Genomic DNA, 20,639 nt, shown 5'->3' on the forward strand with positions numbered 1-20,639 from the left:
CCTATCCATGGAAAACTAACATGAGGTCAAATTCGAGAAGTCCAATGCAATTTATCTCTTTCTCTCCACACTCTCATATTTTGTCCAGTATTTCTGTGTTGTTTTCTGCGAACCATCCAGACACATCGTCTCAAATGTGCATGTGTTCTAAAATCCTTCAAGATTCCATAGCATAAGCCATTCTAATATGTATTTTTTTCTATATGTGTTTTCAACTTAATGTGTTCCAAAGATGGCACTCCTTGTATGGTGCCGTAACTAGTCTAGTCAGTCGGTCATCATCATGAATCACCATCTCAAGTCCATCAATCATACGTTTCTCTAGAGATGCAGCAAAGGCTGCTCTTGTGCACACCATCTTAACCAAAGATCCAAGAGAAAGGGAAGTGCCTGACTAGAACATTACAAATAACACTAGCACGATTTCAGTATCATAGGCACAAATTAAAAGTACTGCCGTAAACAAATCATCATCCACAAAACCAGGACTACTACCAAGATTTGAATCCATCAGACCTAACACTACGGAGGAAACTGTCTGACTGCCCTCCACTAGTCCCTCGGCAGAAAAAAGTCGAATCCATCAAACCTAACATTATGCCTCAAACAGTCCGATTAAATAATTTCCAGCTTCATCATCATCGTCTATTAAATAATTTCTAGCTTCAGCATCATCATCTTCATCCGAAAACCAGAAATTGGATTCAGGAGCACCAGGCGAGCCAGCCTCAGGAGCATCATGCAAACCGGCCTCAAATCCACCCGAGGCAGGATGCTTCAAATCCTCCACGCCTTGGTTCTTGCATGCATAACAATGACCTGATGAGAACAACAACCCAGCAAATTGTATTAGACAATTGTAAACACATTCATATATGTTTCCATATTAGATTCATCAGACAATAACTATTACCATTTTCATTAGGCTTCAAAGGACAGCAGAAATAGAATTTTCTCCTAAACATCTCCTTCATTTCGGCAAAGTACAACTCCACGGTCCAATCGACTGAATTAGGCATCTTCATCATAATTGTGAAGTTATAATGGTGGAAAACATTATTACAGCTCGCCACATTGAAGCATTGGTGACAAAGTTCATCAAGCTTGTATTCAAGCGGCTGACAAAAAAAAATCAACACACAGTTAGTAAAATCCTACAAAAACTTTGCAGTTTGCACCATTAATACATACAAAACTATACATACCTTGAGATCCACATTTCTCTCAATGTGTTTCTCAAAACACAACATCACCTCGTCCCTCATCCAATCCTTTCCGTCTTCACACCTGTATTCACAACTAATTTAAGACTGCCATTTTCTTCTCAGGTGAATATCAAAATGTGATGGCAACAATTCCAACAATTGATAAATCTTCCAGCTACACACATTAGTAACTAGATAATGAAAAGGGAAAAGAGTAAACTAAACCGGAGGCACAACGGTGTGAAGTTTGCAAACACTACATGCCATTGCACCTGTAATTTTCATTTTTGTTTCTCACAAACGTGATCAAATTTGCACTTGAAAATAATTTTGCATGTACAACATAAGCTAACCTACAACTCATGAGTTTTCGAGAATTTTTAAGTAGGATTTCCAACGAATTTGCAAATTTCCACACTCAACCCATTTTCACTGGATATGTACCCATAGGGGAAACACAAATGTTTAGGGGTAATGATACCATGAATGAACATTATCAACATTCTCTCAATATTTCACCAAAAAGAACGGAGGGTAAAATACATCAATGTTTAGTGGTTATTCGACAATAACAACTCTCCATCTGATCATATCATATAGGAACATATTGTGTTCTCCACCAAAATATTATGTCCACATAACTCAAACCACAGGTCCTACAAGTGTTGACCTTTTACTAAGGAAAATCCTAAGAAGATGCTGAAATCATTCGAGAATCTGATGTGTATTACTCCAAAAAATATAAATCAATTATAATAACCAAACATGCAAAATACAACAGTTCTTAAAGGAAACCTAAAATTTCCATTTTGCATATGACAGGCAAGCTTAATTACTGATTACATATAAAGGGAAAAAAAAGAATATATAAATAACCATGATTTTGAAGCATGGTAATAAAAATGGCAAAGCTTAAAGCACAATCAAATTGATAGTAAACATCAGCTAGAGAGAGCGATGGAGATACAATAGAAAAAAAGGGACCAAAATATTGAAACCTCTACCTTGGTTTCCTTGGTGCCTGAGCAGCTGTAGCAAAAGCCTGTTGTGGTGCCTGAAGTGATAGCATTTCCTGATCAACAAGGAAGGGGTCCCATGGTGGTTCTGTACCCCATTCAGCAGCCAGGGCAGTAAGAGTGGCATACTCAACAGCTCTAACTCTATCGAAAGCTTCCTGGAGGTCGCTAGGTTGTGTATCTAAATATTCCTTAATCTCACGCTGCAGTTCCTCTGAACTGAAGAAAAGCATGCCAAAATGGTTAAAAGCAACCAATATACCAACAAAATTTATTACACAAAAAAAAAAGATTTGATATACCAACTTAAAAAAACAATATACCAGATTCTAAAAGGGAACTACTACACCAAAAGGTCATGGAATTCAAACTAAAAAATTGTTGAATGGTAATATTGAGCACATGAATTATTTTTGCAGAGCAAAAAAAGCATGAGTACTATAAATGAATAACAACAGTGTTCACTATCAAGGCCGCTGTGACTGCTTATACACCCTCATAAGCAGCAGTAGTAGTACGTCTACTACTCCACTATGCCACTTGGCCTCTTATGTGCCAATGATTTTAAGAACTAGAACAATATTTTGCACATTATAGGTTTATATCTAATTTGGTACTTACAAATACCATTCGGTCTACCACTTAGAATGACGACAAATTAATCTATAGTATTTACATTTTATGGTGCTGCGCTAATCACATGCTAATATGTTCCTTATGTTATTTGGTCCATGAGTACTGGTAAAATTCTAGTGCATTAACAAGGCTAACTGCTATTTTTAGTGCATTTAAGACTTTCAGCAAACAAACAAAATACTAGTGAGGATTAACAAATAGTGATATTGTACGTACTCCACATCTGAATCTGTCCTACATAGCTCCACCACTGATACAGTGGTCAAAAGTGAGTCACCGAGCGACAACAACATAGATCTTGTAAGACCTTTCGGGCTGATTGTATAGAGATCTCCAGGCTTGCGAAGGTGAGAAGACCTGCAAAGGTGAGAAGACGGTTAGGTAGATTTACTAGCATCAATAACTATCTTGTAGTACTATTTTTTCCTATCATGCTACATCTTCCTAGAAGGCAAGGTAGTGCTCTTTGTTCACTCGTTTTTCTAATGCATTAAAATACAAATCATTAGCTGCAAGGGGCTAGCAAAACTTTTGCGGTTTCTGAATTTGTGGTGCCGCACTAATCACACACTGCTCTGCTTTTTTATATCTATTAAATCCATGCATCTACATGTAATAATTTAGTCTTTAAGGCTTCTTGCTATTAAACTTGGATAACAAATACCAGTGGAGGTAAACAAACAGAACAATTATACGTACGCATCATCATCATCGGTCTCTTCAGTTTTTTCAAATGTTTGCACATCTGTAACTGCCCTGCCAAGCTCAGCGCTGCTGACCTTGCTGGGATGCTCCTCATCCCTAATCAAAGCATAATCACAATGGAGGCATTGGAGACAAATGGATCAGTATCTAGTTTGACAGAAACTTAGTATATACATGGACATTCTATTTTACAATGAGAAGATCAGAGCAAAGAATTAATAGCCAAAGGAATACATAATGAATGGACATTCTATTTTACAATGAGATAAGCAAAGAGCAAAACATACGTACTCAGCATAATCATCATCAGAGTACTCATCGGCTGTTTCAGGGGTCAAATGTCTGGAGTCACTCACTGACAGCACTTCAAATGTTGGCAGATCTGTAATTGCTCTGCCGAGCTCACTGCTGCTCACCTCGCTAGGACGATGCTCCTCATCCCTGATCAAAGCATATCACAATGGAGGCAATGGAAACAGGATGATAAGTATCTAGTTTGATAGAAACTTTGTGTATTATATTGACAAAATTAATACATTATGAATTTGCTGCAGGAATAATTAAGCACAAGTAACAAAAAATATAATAGTTTTGCTCATTAATTCTCAATAGACTGAGATTTTGCTTATATCTCAGTCACATTTTGATCGGAAATTCCTATTCTTGCAACCGTAAAATCTTATTGTTTTTACGGTCACGGACCATTGATCGTGAAAATCATCCTGCAATGGCAAAAATCCCGCAACTGTAAAAACCGTAGTAGTTTTTCCAGTCTCAAGTCAATGGGCAGGTCGTGACCGTAAAAAGCGATAAGATTTTACAGTTTAATGGATAGGATTTTCGGGTCAAAACGTGACTGAGATATAAGCAAAATGTCAATCACCTGAGAAGGAGACGGACCCAAAATAGAAAGGGGCTAAGTGAAAAAAAATCAGCGACTACTTCCGAGCCCTAGAACACATGAAAGCTAGCAAAATAACACACTGGAGTGCGTAGGAATTTGATTAGGATACATGGAAAATCTGGTCGAACTTACCATGGATTAGATTCTGATGGGTCCATTAGTTAGTTTGGCTTCGGGTCGGCGGCTGGCCGGTCGTCCTTGATCCGTGTCCGGTGTTTTCCGCCGGCCGGCGAGGACGCGGCGGCGGCGGCGACAGAGGCGACGAGTTCAAGAGGCTTGTCACTTGTGGATCGATCAATACACGTATGGTGTCTTAGATAGTCCCCTAGCTAGCCAGATCCTAGGATCGACATATAATGATTGCAATACGATGGTTGGCGACGTCGGGATCGAAGAAAAACAAGCAGTCCAATCCGACTCCAAATCCACTCATCAAACCGTAACCGTTTCGGAATACAATACATGTATCCTGTCATGTTTTGGAAGACGAGACATAGAAGGAAGAGCTCCATCTTTTATTGGGCCTGTAGGTGGACCGCGGCCTTTTACTAGACGGAATTTCACTGGGGGCCCAAGCCCAAGAGGCTCGTGAACGTTCGAGCTTCTGTTGTCCAAACGCTGCCTCAGTTGCTCGACACATCATACGCATGCATGGTGCAGCCAGTTCATCCAAAAGTTTAAAATGATGAGAATTTTTTGACCTTTTCATAGTCTGATCTCAACCCCAGATCGATGTTTTACAGGCACGCTACAGTAACAACTGACAACGTCGATATTGAACATGTATATATGTCTTGCCGTTCCTGAATTAATCGGATAAACCACATACGTACAATTGCGACAACTCTCAGTACCTCACTATTCACACTTCAAAGTCTATAGACGATCCCAGATAAGCAGCTAACGTACAAACTAAAGAGCCGGCATGAACACAGCAAGAAACGCAGCACCAGCTGAAAAACGTGCGAGCAATATAATGGCGCGCAGCAGCCTTACGCGCGTGCTTATCATCCCAAGTCACAGCAGCTTCCCGAGCTGCGGCGAGCGTCCTTGGAGGTCAGCGCCGCGACGGCCACGGCCGCGGCCGCGAACACGCCGATGGCCGCCGCGGTGCTCACCCTGCCGCAGAACGCGCCAGCTGCGTCGCACACGCTTCCTGGGCTTCCCCACGGGCCAGCCGCGACGCCAACCACGCCGCGCGCGGCGAAGGCAGCGCCGGCCGCCGAGAAGAGTAAGGCCTGGGCGATGGCGTCGAGGAGGGGCACCAGCGGCAGCGAGCCGATGGTGGCCTCGCGCACGGCGGACGTGTACAGCGCCAGCGCCGAGCAGACGGCCGAGATCGCGCCGGCCGCCACGAAGTACCTGCGCGCGCCGCGCGAATATCAAAGCAGCCCCAATCCCCAAACGAACTGCGTATAATAACCGATCTAAATGCAATGCAACTGCATGTGTAGTCAGTGTCTTACACGAGCGCGTTGTAATGGCTGTAAGAGACCACGTAGCTCGACGATGATCCGCGGCCGCCACCGACGACGATCAACTGGCTCGCGGTGCCCATCACGACGGCGGCCGCCACGGACAGCACGACCGCGGCGATGCGGAAGACGAGGCTCACTGCCTTACCCTCGGCCATCGATCAGCAGAGAAGGCAATGAGAACAAGGGCGCCAATGTCGTATATATGCAAGCTATATAAACTGGGTCCAGATGCTTGTAATGGCGGTAAGGTCTGCATGCAAGCATGTAGGCATGTAGCCGAGCAAGCAACCAGCAAACCATTCTTAATTACCTCATGTCAAATTAAGGTTATGAATCGCCTTTTCATGTTAAAAATTAGCATTGAAGTCCTCTCGCGAGATTATGTGCTCTCCAAGCCAAAGGAAACATTCAAATTTAGATAACCACATCGGTGATATTTTATAGATTTGCAGAATGTAACCTGCATCATATATATTCACGATGTGGCTACATTGGTAGTACAGGAAGAGGTCTATGGGTGAGCAAGACACTCAACAAAGGCATAAACTTATCTGGATCAATAATATATGGCGGCTCTAATAGTTTTAAATTCCTTGGTGTCATCCAAGTTGCAGCATTTCTTTTAGTTAATTCGCGTACCCAAGGAATTCAGATATAATTTGTCCATTTCAAGTTGTTCGAGGATTCGCGGCAAGACAGTGGTATTTCTTTTGGGTAATCAGCATGTCAAAGTGGAGGGCTGGTGAACCAGTTGATTCCTGAAGCCCGTCCTCAGGCAGCCGATCCGAGTTCGAGCTCCTGCGGTAGCTCTCGGAGGTGCTCTCTCAGCCCTCTGTTGCTACGAGGGTGTGAGCCTCTATAATAAAAAAATCAGCATGTCAAAGTGAACAACAAAGTTTTCTTCAAATTAATTGAACTACTGTTCCAAGGTGAACAGGTGCAGTGGGTTTGAGACAAAATATATTGTAGCCTTTCATGTACAGAAGCAACCAACCAACCATATACGTCGTCAAAGAAGCAACAGAACGTCGCATCGGCAATTGGGGAAACAAAAATTCAAGGGTCAATGCTGACAGTGTCATCTATCGATGCCCGCAACTTGGTTTGCCTTTGAACTGCTGTGGTTCTTCACACCTCATCGACACAGTCAATATCATATGGCTATTGGCTACTTCCTGAATGGTGCCTAAAATGTTTAATCAGGACAGCTGAAGTATTTAGAAATATTGAAGGGATCGGTGATATCGTAGGGGGTGAATTAAGAAATTTAAAATTATTTGGCTTCAAAACTTTATAAGATGAATCTATATCAATTTCAATTTAAATATACTTTAAATTTATTTAGTGTGTCTACTTTACCGTTCAAAAGGTTTACAACCTATAGTTAATTGTAGCAAACTACTTTATGAAGGTAAACGCGCAAATATATATTGCAAGTATGTAAATACAAAAATATAAAGATAATAGATAGAGCAAACTCGGTACAATTAATTTTTATTCTGTGATATCGATGAACTAAATATCACCCATAGTCTATATTAAAGCTCCACTAAGTATATGCTCTCGGTCGCCAAGACTCTTCTGGTTACGACTCTTGAGCCACTAAGACCTCAAGCCGGATGAGACACTAAGCCACCAAGGCAAAGCCTCACCATAAACCCTTTTTTCGGTCACTTGCCATCATCTTTACTTCAGAGCTTAAGCCACCAAGACCTCCGTGTCCCTGTACAAACATCTTGCCACCGCTCTAAGGCTCAACAAGCTTAAGCCACTAAAGGCTAAGGTGCTGACGAGTCACCAAGACTCTAAGGTACTGATATACCACTTGGTACAAACTAGGATCACTTTTTGATCCATTTTCTAGACAACAACAATTAGCAATAACTCTCTCTAGGCCTATTAGCACTAATCACTCACTAATCTTATGCTAATTTTTTTAGATGATCACTTTTAGCACTTTGGTGGCTTAGATGTCTTCTCAAATGTATACGAATTTCTCTGGACTCTAGCACATTCAAATGACCAAGTGGGGGTATAAATAGCCTTAACTCTGTGAACTAGCCGTTGCTCCAATGATCACATTCTTTTATACACACCGAATGGTCAGCGTGTGCAACATGATAAGCACCGGACTATCCGGTGTGTACTTTCGAAAAACTAACCTTTGGAACTCCACTTTCATTTTTTGAACATCGAAGTATTTTTCTTTGTGAACACCGGAACATCCGGCTTTCATACGATGCTAACCAAGCCATTTTACAACCTCTCTGAAAAATAGTTCGGTGTGTTCATTTTGTGAACACCGAAACATTCGGTGTGTTTCTCACGTCCCAAAAATGTGAATTACGTAATTAAGCATATGTATTCCTTATCGCATGTGTTTATGCGTATTCACCAACCAAAGATTAGTTAAACATGTTCTAAATACCACAGAGATGGTTGAGAACACTTTGGAGAATCCATATATACCTTGGAGAAGGAAAAAATAGATGGAGGATGTAGAAGGGAGACTTAGGAAAATTTCAACAAAAGAACCCCCGTGCGGTATGACCGGGCTCACCCGCGGTCTAACCGTCAGTTGTGCTACCACGGGGCTGCCATGTGGATTTTCCAGCGGTCCGACCAGAGCTATCCGCAGTCTGACCGCCAGCACACAGAAGCTCTGGTTAAGTGGTCGATCGCCTCTCTCTCCCACTCTCTCCCTCTCTCGAGAGAGGGAGAGAGTGGGAGAGAGAGAGAGAGAGAGAGAGAGAGAGAGATCCATTCGTCATGTTCGAAGGTCGGAGATCGGAGGTGGGAACTCTGACGAGCTTCCCAGAGGACTTCCCCCTCTTCTCCCTCGCCGGAGACCTATTCATCGACCTCAAGCTTCACCACCACTCTTCCAAGTTCAACCTAGCCTAGATCCAACCCATGGGTATTTGGAGTTTAGCTTGGTGAGTGTTGTCCAAAACACTTTAGAAGCACTCCACTAATCCCATAGAGCATTTTGGTACCCTTCGTTATCGAACGTTTGGTGGAGTCCTTGTTGGTGACCCCACGAAGGCGCTACTAGCAAAGCCTAGCAGTCTGATCGCCACTAGGGCCGATCTGACCGCCAGTTGGGACCGAAGAACCTGAGTTGAAAATTTATACAGGGGTCAGATCGCCACTAGGACCGGTCTGACCGTCATGCGTTGTGAAGAGATCTATATGATTGTACAGAAATTTATCGCATTTGATTACATCCAAATTTATAGAACACGTTCAATTCATTTCTCTGTTTATCCCGACTTCAATAACTTCTCTTTTATTGTATTTATGAGACCCACTAAAACATAGTAAACAAACCAGTTAGGTGACTTCTCTTTTGACGCTGATGGCATTCGCGCCCTTGGACGACTGCGACTTCTCCAATTCTTCTCGTCACACATGATCATACACAAACCAAACTGACAAGAAACTCAAAAGAACAGAGGAGAAAACTAATGATTGCGAGTTTGGAATAAGGGCTAGATGTGTTTATTTACGAGTTGCGGTGCCGTGAGCTTATACATACATACACGTTTGGTGACAACACACAAGTGGACGATGAAGAGGGGGTCAAATGAGGGTGGGATTGGAGGATGTGTCAACTAACGTTAGCTAGCACGCTGAGCAAATCTCCTATTTGTTTTCTTATTATATATTGAGTATTGAATTGGCATCTAATCTCGCTTCTTTCTAGATGTTACACGTAATCTTGATGACTGGGCACTAGTTTACTCACTTAATCACTTTGTTTTTGTGGCAAGCCAGTTGTTATCTTTAGTTGAAAGCATGTGCAATTATTAGAGAGGCCATGGTTACTCTGTAGTAGTTAGGTATGTTCTGATTGTGTCAAATTTTTTGTTTTCTTTAGACAATTTTTTTACAGAGACATTTTCTTTAGAGGATTGGGATGTGTTTGATTTTTTGAGCAAATTTGACTGCTGATGCTGGTCATGCATCAAAAGTCATGGGCCAAGCCCACCACTTATGTTAGCCCACACCAATTTTTGCCAAGTAAGCGTTGATTTCCATTTTTTTCGTTTGGGCACATTGCTTTCAGGACACTCACTTGTATGACATTTTTTTCTTGGGCTAAAATCACAACATATAAGAATAAACACTGTAAAATCATCGGTCACGTTGACTCTATTCGCCGGTAAATAATTAGCTGCTCAGCTCATGCGCTTATGGTCCGGCCGCCGTCGATGTAGACGACTTGGCCGGTGACGTAGGAGGCCGCCGGCATGCAGAGGAACGACACCACGGACGCGACCTCCGCCGGCTCGCCGCTCCGCCGCATCGGGATGCGCGAGAGCTCCCGCTCCAGGGACTCCGGCTGGACCTGATTCATCATGTCCGTCGTGACGACGCCTGGCGCGACGCAGTTCACACGAATCTTGTCGCGGGCCCACTCGGCAGCCAAGCTCCTTGTCAGCTGGTTCATTCCTCCTGCATGCATGCAAACGAGAATGTACATAAGGATAAAAAAAAATGATTTACATATGCGTGTTGCGAGATTTGTTTTGTCCAACAAAAAATTATGTGAATGCTCCGCTTCGTTACAAACAAAAGCAAATTAATTCTTGAAGTTGCCGTGAATTTTTTTTTTTTTTGCGGGATCATGAAAAATATGAAGTTACCTAATACCTATGTAAACTTGTTTATGCAGTGATTAAAGTCCAGGCAAAAAGAATCTAAGCCCCCACATCCCCTGATGTATTTGCTGACCGAACTTTTTGGGAAATAACTATATAAGAATATTCTAAATTCATTTTAAATTCCAAAATTTTCAACCTTTTATGGGATGCAAATATTTTTAGCATGTACACATGCTACCTTTAGCGGTGCAGTAGAGCGCGAGCCCTGGTATGCCCAGATGGCCCGCAATGGAGGAGATGTTGACGATGCTGCCCCCTCCTCCGGGGATAGAGGTGCCGAGGAGAAGAGGGTGCGCGAGCTGGCTGAGGTGGAAAATCGACTCCAAATTGGTTGTCATGAAATGCGCATAGTCCTCCGCCGCGCACTCCATCGCTGGCTTCATGAGCAGTTGTGCTGCGTTGTTCACCTGTGCATGTATATATATGGTTTTACGAGTGCAATTCCGTTGCATATATATTGTTCATAGAATCAAGTCAGCTTTGAGATTCATGCTGGAGCCTTGTTACGTAACTTCAGCACGAATCATAAGCAATTTCAATTTTCAGCACGAACCATACAATCGAGGCAGTTTGATGGGATTTTATTTACTCCAGCACGAATCATAAGCAATTTCAATTTTCAGCTGTAAGGATAGCACAAGTCGTTTCACTTTTCTCGCGCTTTTGAGTAAGTGACCGTCTGATTAGTAATCTTTTGGCGGGAGTTTGTTTGGCTATGCTTACCAGGATGTCGAGCTTGCCGGCGAAGGTCTCCTTCACCGCGGCCATGAGGTTCTCGCGGTCGGCGCGCACGGAGACGTCGCAGACGGAGACGGTGACGGCGAGCCCCTTCTCCGCCCACCGCCGGCGGCACTCCTCCAGCTCCGCCGCGTTGCGGGAGCACGTGTGCACCCGCGCGCCGAAGCCGGCCAGCTCCTCCACTATCGCGTGCCCGATCCCTTTGCTGCCGCCGGTGATGAGCGCCGTCGCGCCGGCCAGGCTCCACCTCTCCTCCCTGCTGCTCCCGCCGCTGCCCGCCATCTCCGTGCAACTTGGGTATTAATTGTGCTGCACTGCTGCCCCTGGTGCACGTCCGTACGTATATAAACACAATTTGGAACGACTAACCGATCTTTCAGATATTCATATATATGTCCTTTAGTTTTCTTTTGTTAGTAATTAGTATCAGACAGACTCTTGGTACGTAGTACATAGCTAGTCAAGAAGATATAATTTCTCCATTGGGTGATTTTTAGTCAGAAGAGAACAAAATACAAGTTTGGAGCCTCCTCCACACGCACCGCAGAAAAACATGCTTCAATCCCAGCTGATCGAGACGGCGACGCAGCCACTGAGCACGCTACTAGAGGTCATTTCTTCCATTAGTTCCTCATCTCTAGCACGGGCCACAGCACCACACATTCAAACAGGGAAGGGCTTCATCCATTCGGTGGTGTATTCTAGGATTTTTTTTTTCTATATATTCTTTAAAACCGGATTTTACAAATATACGCATCCGTTTTGAAAAATTATAAATCTATACGTCTGTTGTCCGTTGGAAGGGTGACAGGGGCAAATCTATACGTCTGTCGCCCGTTGGAAGGATGACAAAAATAAAAAAAATTATATTTTAATGCTCTTAAAATTCAAAACACTATTAAAATAGTCATGAAAAATTCTAAAAATTATTTGTGATGTAGAGGATATTATCATCTAGCTCTCCTTAAATTTTCAACTTAACAATTACTTGTAGAATGAAAAACAAAAAAGACATATTTCATGATCTTAAAAATTGTCCTTTTTTTCTCATCTTACCTGTCATATTTTTATGAGAAATTCTACATTTGCCATTTAATAATCACCAATTCTACGATTTTCCATCGAATAAATTCTGTTTACTTCTATACCATCGAATAAATAATTCGGTTCCTTATCCGCCATCGAGTCAACTGATTTTTTAAAAATTCCGAAACTGCCCTCCGCAGCCCATTATGAACAGTACCCGAGAGCTCAAAAAAGTAAAAAAATATGTCAATTTTTGTGCACGCTCTATAATTCATAATCAACCCATTTTAACTGCATTCACTAAAAAATAATGTGTAAAATTCAAACTAAAAATCCTTAAAATGTGCTACTTTTGTAACTTCTCGCAATTTTTAAGCCTCACAAAAACTTACAAAAAATCTGAGAAAATTTACTAATATTTCTCTAATGTGATGTAATAATTTTTAAAATTATCTCCTGCGGTGAAAAAGTGAGTTCTTTGAAATGCACAATATTACAAAAGTAGCACATTTTGAGGAATTTTAGTTTGAATTCTACATAGTATTTTTAGGTGAATACAGTTAAAATGGGTTGATTATGAATTATAGAGCGTGCACAAAAATCAACATATTTTTTGTGACTTTTTTTAGCTCTCGGGTACTGTTCATAATGGGCTGAAACAGTCCAGCGGAGGGCAGTTTCAGAATTTTAAAAAAATTAGATGACTCGATGGCGGATAAGTAACCGAATCATTTATTCGATGGTATAGAAGTAAACGGAATTTATTCGATGGCAAATCGTAGAATCAGTGGTTATTCGATGACAAATCGTAGAATTTCTCTACATAGACAGCTCAGATTTGTACCGACGATTCCTGTACAAATCATTTGTACAAACAACTTCAAACTGAAGCCATCTGTGCTACTTATCGGTTCTAACGACTTCAGAACTAGAGCCGTCTATATGTGCATTTGTACAGATGGTTTTATTTATAAAACCATTTATATTAATCATTTATATAGTATTGAATTTATATATTACTAAATTTAGGCAGCATAGTACATAAATTCACTGCTGATCAAAATCTTCATTCAAACATTAGATGTCACAAACTGAGCAGACTTCATTCAAAAGATACCAGCACAAACTCGAATACATACACAGCAGACGTCAGTCAAGAGATCGTACAAAAGTCATATCAATATCACAAAGTCACTAAGTCATACCATCCACCAATGTCACTAAGTCACCAATGTCACAAAGTCACAAACTCACTAGGTCATACATTATAGCTTTGTTTGTTTTAGCTTTTGATTGGCTTTGCTTCTCACAAGTTAAAAGCTGAAACAAACAGGATTTTAAAAAGTTGTTTTCTAATGAAATAAGTTAAAAGCTGAGAAGTTGGCTGATAGTCGTTTTTCTGGTTTTTGTTTGTTAAGAACATAAAAATTTATCCAAAAAACCAATAACCAAAAGCTAAAAGTCAAAAACCAGCTTCAGCAAAAGCCCAAAAACTTTAGCCCAAATAAACAGGCCCTAAGTCATTATACCACAAAGTTGCCAGGATCATAAAATTCAGTGGTATTCTTTAAGATCTGCCCATTTATGAAACCGATGAGCCGTCTTTGAATATATGTGACCATATCAATGTCAATCTTAGTTGTATGAAAATTATATGCCTACAAAAGAAAATTAAAATAGTTAGACACCATACATACGCAACGATGAAAAATACATTTAATATCTTATAAATGATACTAACCGGTGGATATACTGGTGGAATAGAGCCAATGATTTGCGGTTCGTAGCCCCTGGGGTCGAAGTATATGCAGTGTTGATCTTGTGGAAAGATATAAAGGAGTATCCAAAAGAATCCATAGTTGTACGGTAGAAGAATGAGGTCCTTCGTTCCACAGAAAATGACCATAGCCTCCGCAATGTAATCCTCGACCTCCTCTAGACTGTATTGGACCATTGCACCACAAATAGTTTTTGGGTCAAGGAATCCAATTTTAGGATTCTCTTTCCTTGCTTCTTGAATCATATGTCTACACATAAGAGTAATGTTATTGAAAAAGTGTCAATGAGTTAGGCAGTTCATTTAGTATAGATCGTGATTAAGAACACTTACAGTGTCCAACATCTTATTAGGCTGACATCGAGGGCATCACGATGGTAGAGGAGGAATAAATCGTCGAAGGTCACGACGAAGGTTCTAGCTAAATGGAAAAAATGTTGCTGCAGATACTTGGTTCTCATACAAGCAAGAAGGTGTTTCTCCACGTTGCACCTCATGTAAAAATCATGGATAATCTGACTTGCCCAACACATTCGATCTAACTCTTTCTGTGACACCAACGGCTGCCCTGCCACATATGTGTTTTATTAGGATTCTTCTTGTACCTCCTTGCCCTTGGTTAATTGTTTTTTAGTTCTGGACTTGGCGAGAGGTGCCATTTTGGTTGACTGTTGACCAGATTTGTTGAACAATTGTTCATGAGATGGTGCAGAAGCCGCCTTAGGTAGAGCATGACGAAATGAGAAGTCAATGCCCTTGCGTATTGGAGACGGCAACTGTCGAGGCAGTGGAGGCAGTGGAGAGGCAATCAGGGATATGTACTTCTTTGGCCACTGGATGAATCTGTGGACAGCCTCCCCCAATGTCATGACATTAGGCTATATGGGAATAGGAAGTGGGAGTGAAATGCAATTAGCATGTATCATGTCCAGTCCCACCTTAGCGTAACTAGGTTGTAGCACGGCTTTATGCACCATCTGTTCTTCGACACATGGAAATGTCAAGCCCATGCCAACCTCAAGGTTCTGATCGAAGGCAATAGGCAGTAGGAGCTTGAACTTGGTGGTCGCCTTTATGTCATCAATGGGGAATCTATCGCTAAAGTCTTCATGTGGATTGTTGTCGATGGGGAGGTCATATGGAAATCCGCTGATGGGGAAGTCATCTGGATGGAGGATGTTATCTGGAGAGCCAGGTTGCACGGATGCACAGCTACTCTGATGCCGAGCCGGTGGAGATTCAAGTGTCGTTGCCGCATCCTACTTCCTAAGAGCCCATACTTGTTCTTCGACCTATTGTTCCATCATTTCTCCCATCCTTTCTTTGATCCTTTGCATCCTTTCTTTGAGCTTAGCGACGATCTTCGTTCTCATCCTTTCACGCTCAGCTGCTTCGCGCTCAGCTTTATATCTACTTCGACTCCTGTACAAACCGATGTCTTCAAGAAATCTCAACTTCCATAGAACCGTAACCCCTATGCCACGCGTGTGATCCGAGTTCTCTTTGTTTCCCATAGCTGAGGTTAGTATATCTTTTTTCTGAGATTGTTGGAATGATCCTTGAGTAGATTCTGTCAAAATTTACAGGATCCTTTGGGCCACTTGCTCGGTTTCTGACTTTCTGAAGGGGATAGAGAGCCATCGTACGAGCATACGACCCTCCCTTAGTACCAGTTTCGGGCCTGCCTCTATGAGATCTGGGAAAATGGTGTGGAACGATTCTCCCAAGCTATCTCTCGTCCTCCCTGTCCCCGTCTAACTCTTTACGCGTGTACACATCGGTGTCGAGCCTGTGGGGTGTATGTTGCGTGCATGACACACCTTGTTAGCCTGACTTTGCTGCTAAAATTCCTCAGAATGACACCTCTCCACAAACTTTGTCCATTCATTCGCCAAGTACCCATAAGCATTAGGGTCGGGGATTAGATCTTGCTTCACATATGTATTGTATAGCTCGCTCTTGTAGGTCTTTCGTGGCTTGCCCATCTTGGCCAGTACTTGTCTTTCCATGGCATCCAAGGATCCTTCCGGGATGTCGAATAAGCCTTCAATTGTTTCTCACATGAAACTTTTCTCACTCTACGGCACGGCCTTCTAGTTTGGGTAGGTTATCCGAGCCCTCGTCCTTTCAAGTGAGGCGCTTGATATTGCCAAGGCAATGTTTGGCACATCTTCCTCATTAACATGAATTATGGTGTAGTGACCCATAGGCATTTGGTTTTTGCCTCGATCACCTCGCTTTTGCTTTTGCACAGGAGTTTGTTCTATTTACTCCTTGGGAGTGGCCTTCTCATCTTGTTCTGTAGTGACGGCATCTTTTTTTTTTTTAGAAGAGGCATGAGGCTATTCACGTTCATCTCCAGGTGCCATCTTCAAAATAGGCAAAATTCAAATGCTTATTAGGAACTAGTTATAGTGGTAAGAGATGTTATGACAAAAGAGCATGCAACTTCTCCTAAGGTAGAAGATGGAGCTGGGGATTGAGTAGGTGTGGGAGCAAGCCTTGATTTACTAGGAAAAAATGAACGATCGGATAGCTCCCCAGCTGGGAGAAAGCTTAAAAATGGCGGGCTGATTCCAACTTTTTATGTTTGTTTCGAATGTAGCTAATTCCCAAATTTTATGTGGCTTGGCTTTTTGCACAAATACTAAAATGTACAATTTCTATGTGGCTTTTTGCACAAATAAAAGTGAGTTGACTAATCCACCATCCATAGAAAATGGGTTAGCTGGCGGAGGAAGGAGATGGCGGATTCGGTGGCATGGGTTTGAACCAAGTTGGCTTGGTCAGGCCACATAGGTTGTGATTGTTTGGGTGCATTAGCATCCAACCAGGCCCGATGGGCATAGCCGGCTTGTTTGGTGTGCTATACACCCCTTTAAGCCTGCCCCGATGGGTGCAAAAGTGAGGCCGAAGCTTGGCTAGCGGGGAACCAAAAAAACGAACTTCGATCTGTAGCCAGGCCTCACGCATGCGAGTTGGCCACCGCCTGTGGTTCGAGTTGGGCAACTTGCTAACACATCGTGACACGCTAGGGTTACCCTCTTGCCCTCATTTGCGCCTCCTCGATCCCGAGCTCTCCCCTTCTCGCTTTCTCACCACCTCCTCTCCTCGTTGCGCCTAGTGGCCGTCGGAGGGGGCTTGCATCCGGTGGCCGTTGGAGTGGATCCATTCTTCCAGGTCTTCCGAGGCTCATCTGTGGGAGGTCGAGGCCCAAAAGGGATTCCTCGGTCTGGGGCTTGTCTGCGAGATCTCGTGGTTCCGGTGGTGGGGATTTCACAGTTATGCAAACAATCTTAATCAAAGATTCACAAAGGAAGTGCTTCACTACATCATAGATAATGCTAGCACGATTCAGTGTCATAGGCATACAACATTGATTCTGAAGAGAATAAAATTAGCATCCTACAACCTTGACCAACAAGATTCAAATCTCTCGGACCTAACAGTACATCCGAAATCGTCCGAGTAAATAGCTTCCAGCTTCGTCATCATTCATCTGTATACCAGAAATTGAATCCACCATCAGACAAGCCCATGTCAAACCCACCCGTGGCAGGGTGCTGCAAATCTTCCACTCCTTGGTTCATGCATGCATAGCAATGACCTAGTGAGAATAATAACCCAGCAAATTGTATTAGAACACTGTAAACAGCAAATTGTATTAGAACACTGTAAACACATTCATATATGTTTAATTCATCAGACATACCATTTTCATTTGGCTCCAAAGGGCAGCAGAAATAGTATTTTCTCCCAAATATCTCCTTCACTTCGCCAAAGTACAATGCAACGGTCCAATCAGCTGAATTAGCCTTCTTCATCCTCACCGTGAAGTTATAATGGTGGAAAACTTTGTAATATTTCTCGACATTAACGCACAGGTGGCGAAGTTCTTCAAGGTGGTAGTCACGTACCTGAAAAATATCAACACACTGTTAGTAAAACATACTTGCAGTTTGAAAAGGAATCAAAATATTTGTAGCCATGCGTGCGTACCATGAGATCGTCTCTTTTTTCAATGTATTTTTTAAAAACCACCATCACCTCCTCATGCATCCATTTCTTTGTGTTCTCAATAATTTCTTCTGTGGAAGCTTCCCGCCTGTATTCACATCTAATTTGAGATCGACATTTTCTTACAAGCCATAAATCAAGATACGATGACATCAGTCTCAAAAAAATTATACTCTTTTTGGTCAACTATATATGTTAATAGCTGGTTATGAGAAAAGAATATACTAAGCTGCACCGGAGGTAGGAATATAAAAGATGTGAAGTTTGAAAACACTAAATGCACCGTGAAGTTCAAATGTTGGCCCATATACAACATGCTTAAAAATTTCTCACTTGCCAAGGCTCGCAATCCATTTTATTATCATAGGAATAAGCCTACAGGGGGAAAACGCTATGGTGTAGGGTAAATGATATGGATGCATCAATATTATCAACATTATCTCAATATTTTGCCCAAAAAACATAGGAGGTAAAATATATCAATGTGTAGCATAAAGGGGTAATTAGACAATTTATAACCCTGCATATCACATAAGATCCTATCTTGTTCCGCTCCCAAATATTATGCCTTCAACCGTGTCAGGTATGGCGGAACAAATTTAAACCACAGGTCCTACTACCCCTACAGGTGTCAGCCTTTAACCTAAGTTCCTGATTATATATATAGATAAACCATGATTCTGAAACTTTAATAACAAAAATGAAAATGCATAGAGCAATATTAAACTAATGCTAATTACCAGCACAATAAAGCAATGGGGATACAATGAGAGAGAGAAAGAGAGACCTCTACCTCGGTTCTCTGGGTGCTGTACAATGCTGCGGATGAGCAGCTGCGGCAGAAGCCTGTTGCTGTGCCTGAAGTGATTGAGTTTCCTGATCATCTGTGAAGTATTTCTTTGGTGGTGGTGGTGGCTCTCTACCCCACTTAGCAGCTAGGGCAGTAAGAGTAGCGTGCTCGGAAGCTCTGATTCGATCAAAAGCTTGATCAATGCTGGTACAAGGACGCGCATCAAAGTATTCCTTAAACAAACGCAGCTCCTCCTCCGTGCTAAAGAAAAGCATGCCCATATGGTTAGAACTTAGAAGCAAGCAAAATATTAGAGTTAAAAGGGAATTAGACCAAAAGGTTATGGAATGCAAACTGAAGATTTGTTAAGTGGTGAAATTGAGCAAGTGAATTCATTTCTGATTTCTCGAAAGCGAAAGAAAGCATGAGTACTGGAAATGAACATCAACAGCCAACAGTGGCCCAACAATGTTTACTATCTATCAAGGCCACTTGCATTGCTTATGCACCCTCATAAGCAGTAGTGGTACATCTACTACTCCTCTATGCTACTTGGCTGGTTATGTGCTGGTGGTGTTACGAACTAGAACAATATTTTGTACAGTACGGTTATATCTAATTAGGTACTTAATAATACCATTTGATCTAAAAATTAGAATGACAACACATGAATTACAGCGCTTACATTTTGTGATGCTACACTCATCACATGCCACCCTATTGCTTTTTATGTTATTTGGCCCATGTGTGTAAGGTTTAATTTTAGTGCGTCAAGGCTTTTTGCTACTTTTACTACATTTAAGACTTCAAACAACAAACAATAAAAATACCAGTACAACTTTAAAAACACTGAAAATTATACGTACTCATCATCTGGATCTTTTGTGAGCTTCTCCTCAGTTGATTGAGGTGTAAAAGATGAAACACTCACAGACAGTGCTTCAGATCTTGATTGGACAGTAACTGTTGGACCAAGTTCACCACTGCTCACATCACCGGCATGCTCCTCAGTTGCTCGAAGGGTCAAAATTGGGGGGTCACTCAATGACAGCGCCTCAAATGTTGGCAAATCTGTAACTGCCCTACCAAGCTCACTCCTACTCACCTCGCTGGAATGGTCCTCGGTCCTGATCATAGCATATTACAAAGGAAAGATGATCAGTGCAAAGAACAGCCAAAACAAAGACATTATGAATTTTCTACAAAAATAAGCACAAGTCAAGTAACAACACTTACGGTGCTGGTACTTGACTGTGTCGCGGCCCCCTTGGGCGGTTTGAATAGAGAACACTCTGCCGAACACGAGTTCCAGTTACAGCCCCTTCAGCTCCAGGATAACTGCAAAGGTTGGAATCAACACATTTATGTAGATTTACTTAATAGGAACCTACTATGTTGTTCTATCACCATGAAAGGCAAGAAAGAGTTATTTATTCAACTTTTTTATAACACGTTAAAAGATAAAAACATTAATTTTCAGGGGACAGCTAAACACTTCAAGATGGCAGGGAGAAAATATTAAACAGAGCAGCTATTATGACCATATATTGCAACACTTTTTCAAGGTCAGGCTGGAAAGACACTCACTGGACAGCGGTCCTAAGCACTTCCGAGCATATCAGAAGTTCTAGGATACCTTAAAACGCCACACAAAGCATTATGTGCCTTCAGAAATTCCAT

At 42.0% G+C, this 20,639-nt stretch overlaps 5 protein-coding genes across 6 annotated transcripts; all 5 read right to left on the bottom strand.

The window, feature by feature from the left end:
* Positions 1–371: 371 nt before the first annotated feature.
* Positions 372–2,666, bottom strand: LOC133886881 (uncharacterized). The gene is made up of 4 exons (XM_062326782.1): positions 2,210–2,666; positions 1,206–1,287; positions 914–1,118; positions 372–819 (listed from the first exon to the last, which is right to left on the bottom strand). Exons 1-4 carry the CDS (start codon positions 2,452–2,454, stop codon positions 596–598), a joined length of 756 nt encoding a protein of 251 aa, XP_062182766.1. The 5' UTR covers positions 2,455–2,666; the 3' UTR covers positions 372–595.
* A 253-nt stretch (positions 2,667–2,919) lies between these two features.
* On the bottom strand, positions 2,920–4,687 carry LOC133886885 (uncharacterized). The gene is made up of 4 exons (XM_062326787.1): positions 4,599–4,687; positions 3,854–4,003; positions 3,557–3,658; positions 2,920–3,214 (listed from the first exon to the last, which is right to left on the bottom strand). The coding sequence occupies exons 1-4, from the start codon at positions 4,622–4,624 to the stop codon at positions 3,019–3,021; spliced, it is 474 nt and encodes a 157-aa protein (XP_062182771.1). The 5' UTR covers positions 4,625–4,687; the 3' UTR covers positions 2,920–3,018.
* Positions 4,688–4,933: 246 nt separating this feature from the next.
* On the bottom strand, positions 4,934–6,202 carry LOC133887127 (CASP-like protein 1U1). The gene is made up of 2 exons (XM_062327059.1): positions 5,933–6,202; positions 4,934–5,828 (listed from the first exon to the last, which is right to left on the bottom strand). The coding sequence occupies exons 1-2, from the start codon at positions 6,097–6,099 to the stop codon at positions 5,474–5,476; spliced, it is 522 nt and encodes a 173-aa protein (XP_062183043.1). The 5' UTR covers positions 6,100–6,202; the 3' UTR covers positions 4,934–5,473.
* Positions 6,203–9,957: 3,755 nt separating this feature from the next.
* On the bottom strand, positions 9,958–11,707 carry LOC133887171 (noroxomaritidine/norcraugsodine reductase-like). 2 transcript variants are annotated; one of them, XM_062327115.1, is made up of 3 exons: positions 11,335–11,707; positions 10,816–11,018; positions 9,958–10,402 (listed from the first exon to the last, which is right to left on the bottom strand). In XM_062327115.1, exons 1-3 carry the CDS (start codon positions 11,629–11,631, stop codon positions 10,126–10,128), a joined length of 777 nt encoding a protein of 258 aa, XP_062183099.1. In that variant the 5' UTR covers positions 11,632–11,707; the 3' UTR covers positions 9,958–10,125. The 2 variants fall into 2 exon arrangements, with proteins under 2 accessions (XP_062183099.1, XP_062183098.1); XM_062327114.1 differs by having other exon boundaries at positions 10,790–11,018; positions 11,335–11,704.
* A 5,727-nt stretch (positions 11,708–17,434) lies between these two features.
* On the bottom strand, positions 17,435–20,639 carry LOC133886506 (uncharacterized). The gene is made up of 7 exons (XM_062326190.1): positions 20,567–20,639; positions 20,196–20,334; positions 19,826–20,086; positions 18,963–19,220; positions 18,152–18,257; positions 17,865–18,069; positions 17,435–17,759 (listed from the first exon to the last, which is right to left on the bottom strand). Exons 1-7 carry the CDS (start codon positions 20,637–20,639, stop codon positions 17,644–17,646), a joined length of 1,158 nt encoding a protein of 385 aa, XP_062182174.1. The 3' UTR covers positions 17,435–17,643.

This window comes from Phragmites australis, chromosome 12 (genome assembly GCF_958298935.1).
Source record: "Phragmites australis chromosome 12, lpPhrAust1.1, whole genome shotgun sequence".
Classification (NCBI taxonomy): domain Eukaryota; kingdom Viridiplantae; phylum Streptophyta; class Magnoliopsida; order Poales; family Poaceae; genus Phragmites; species Phragmites australis.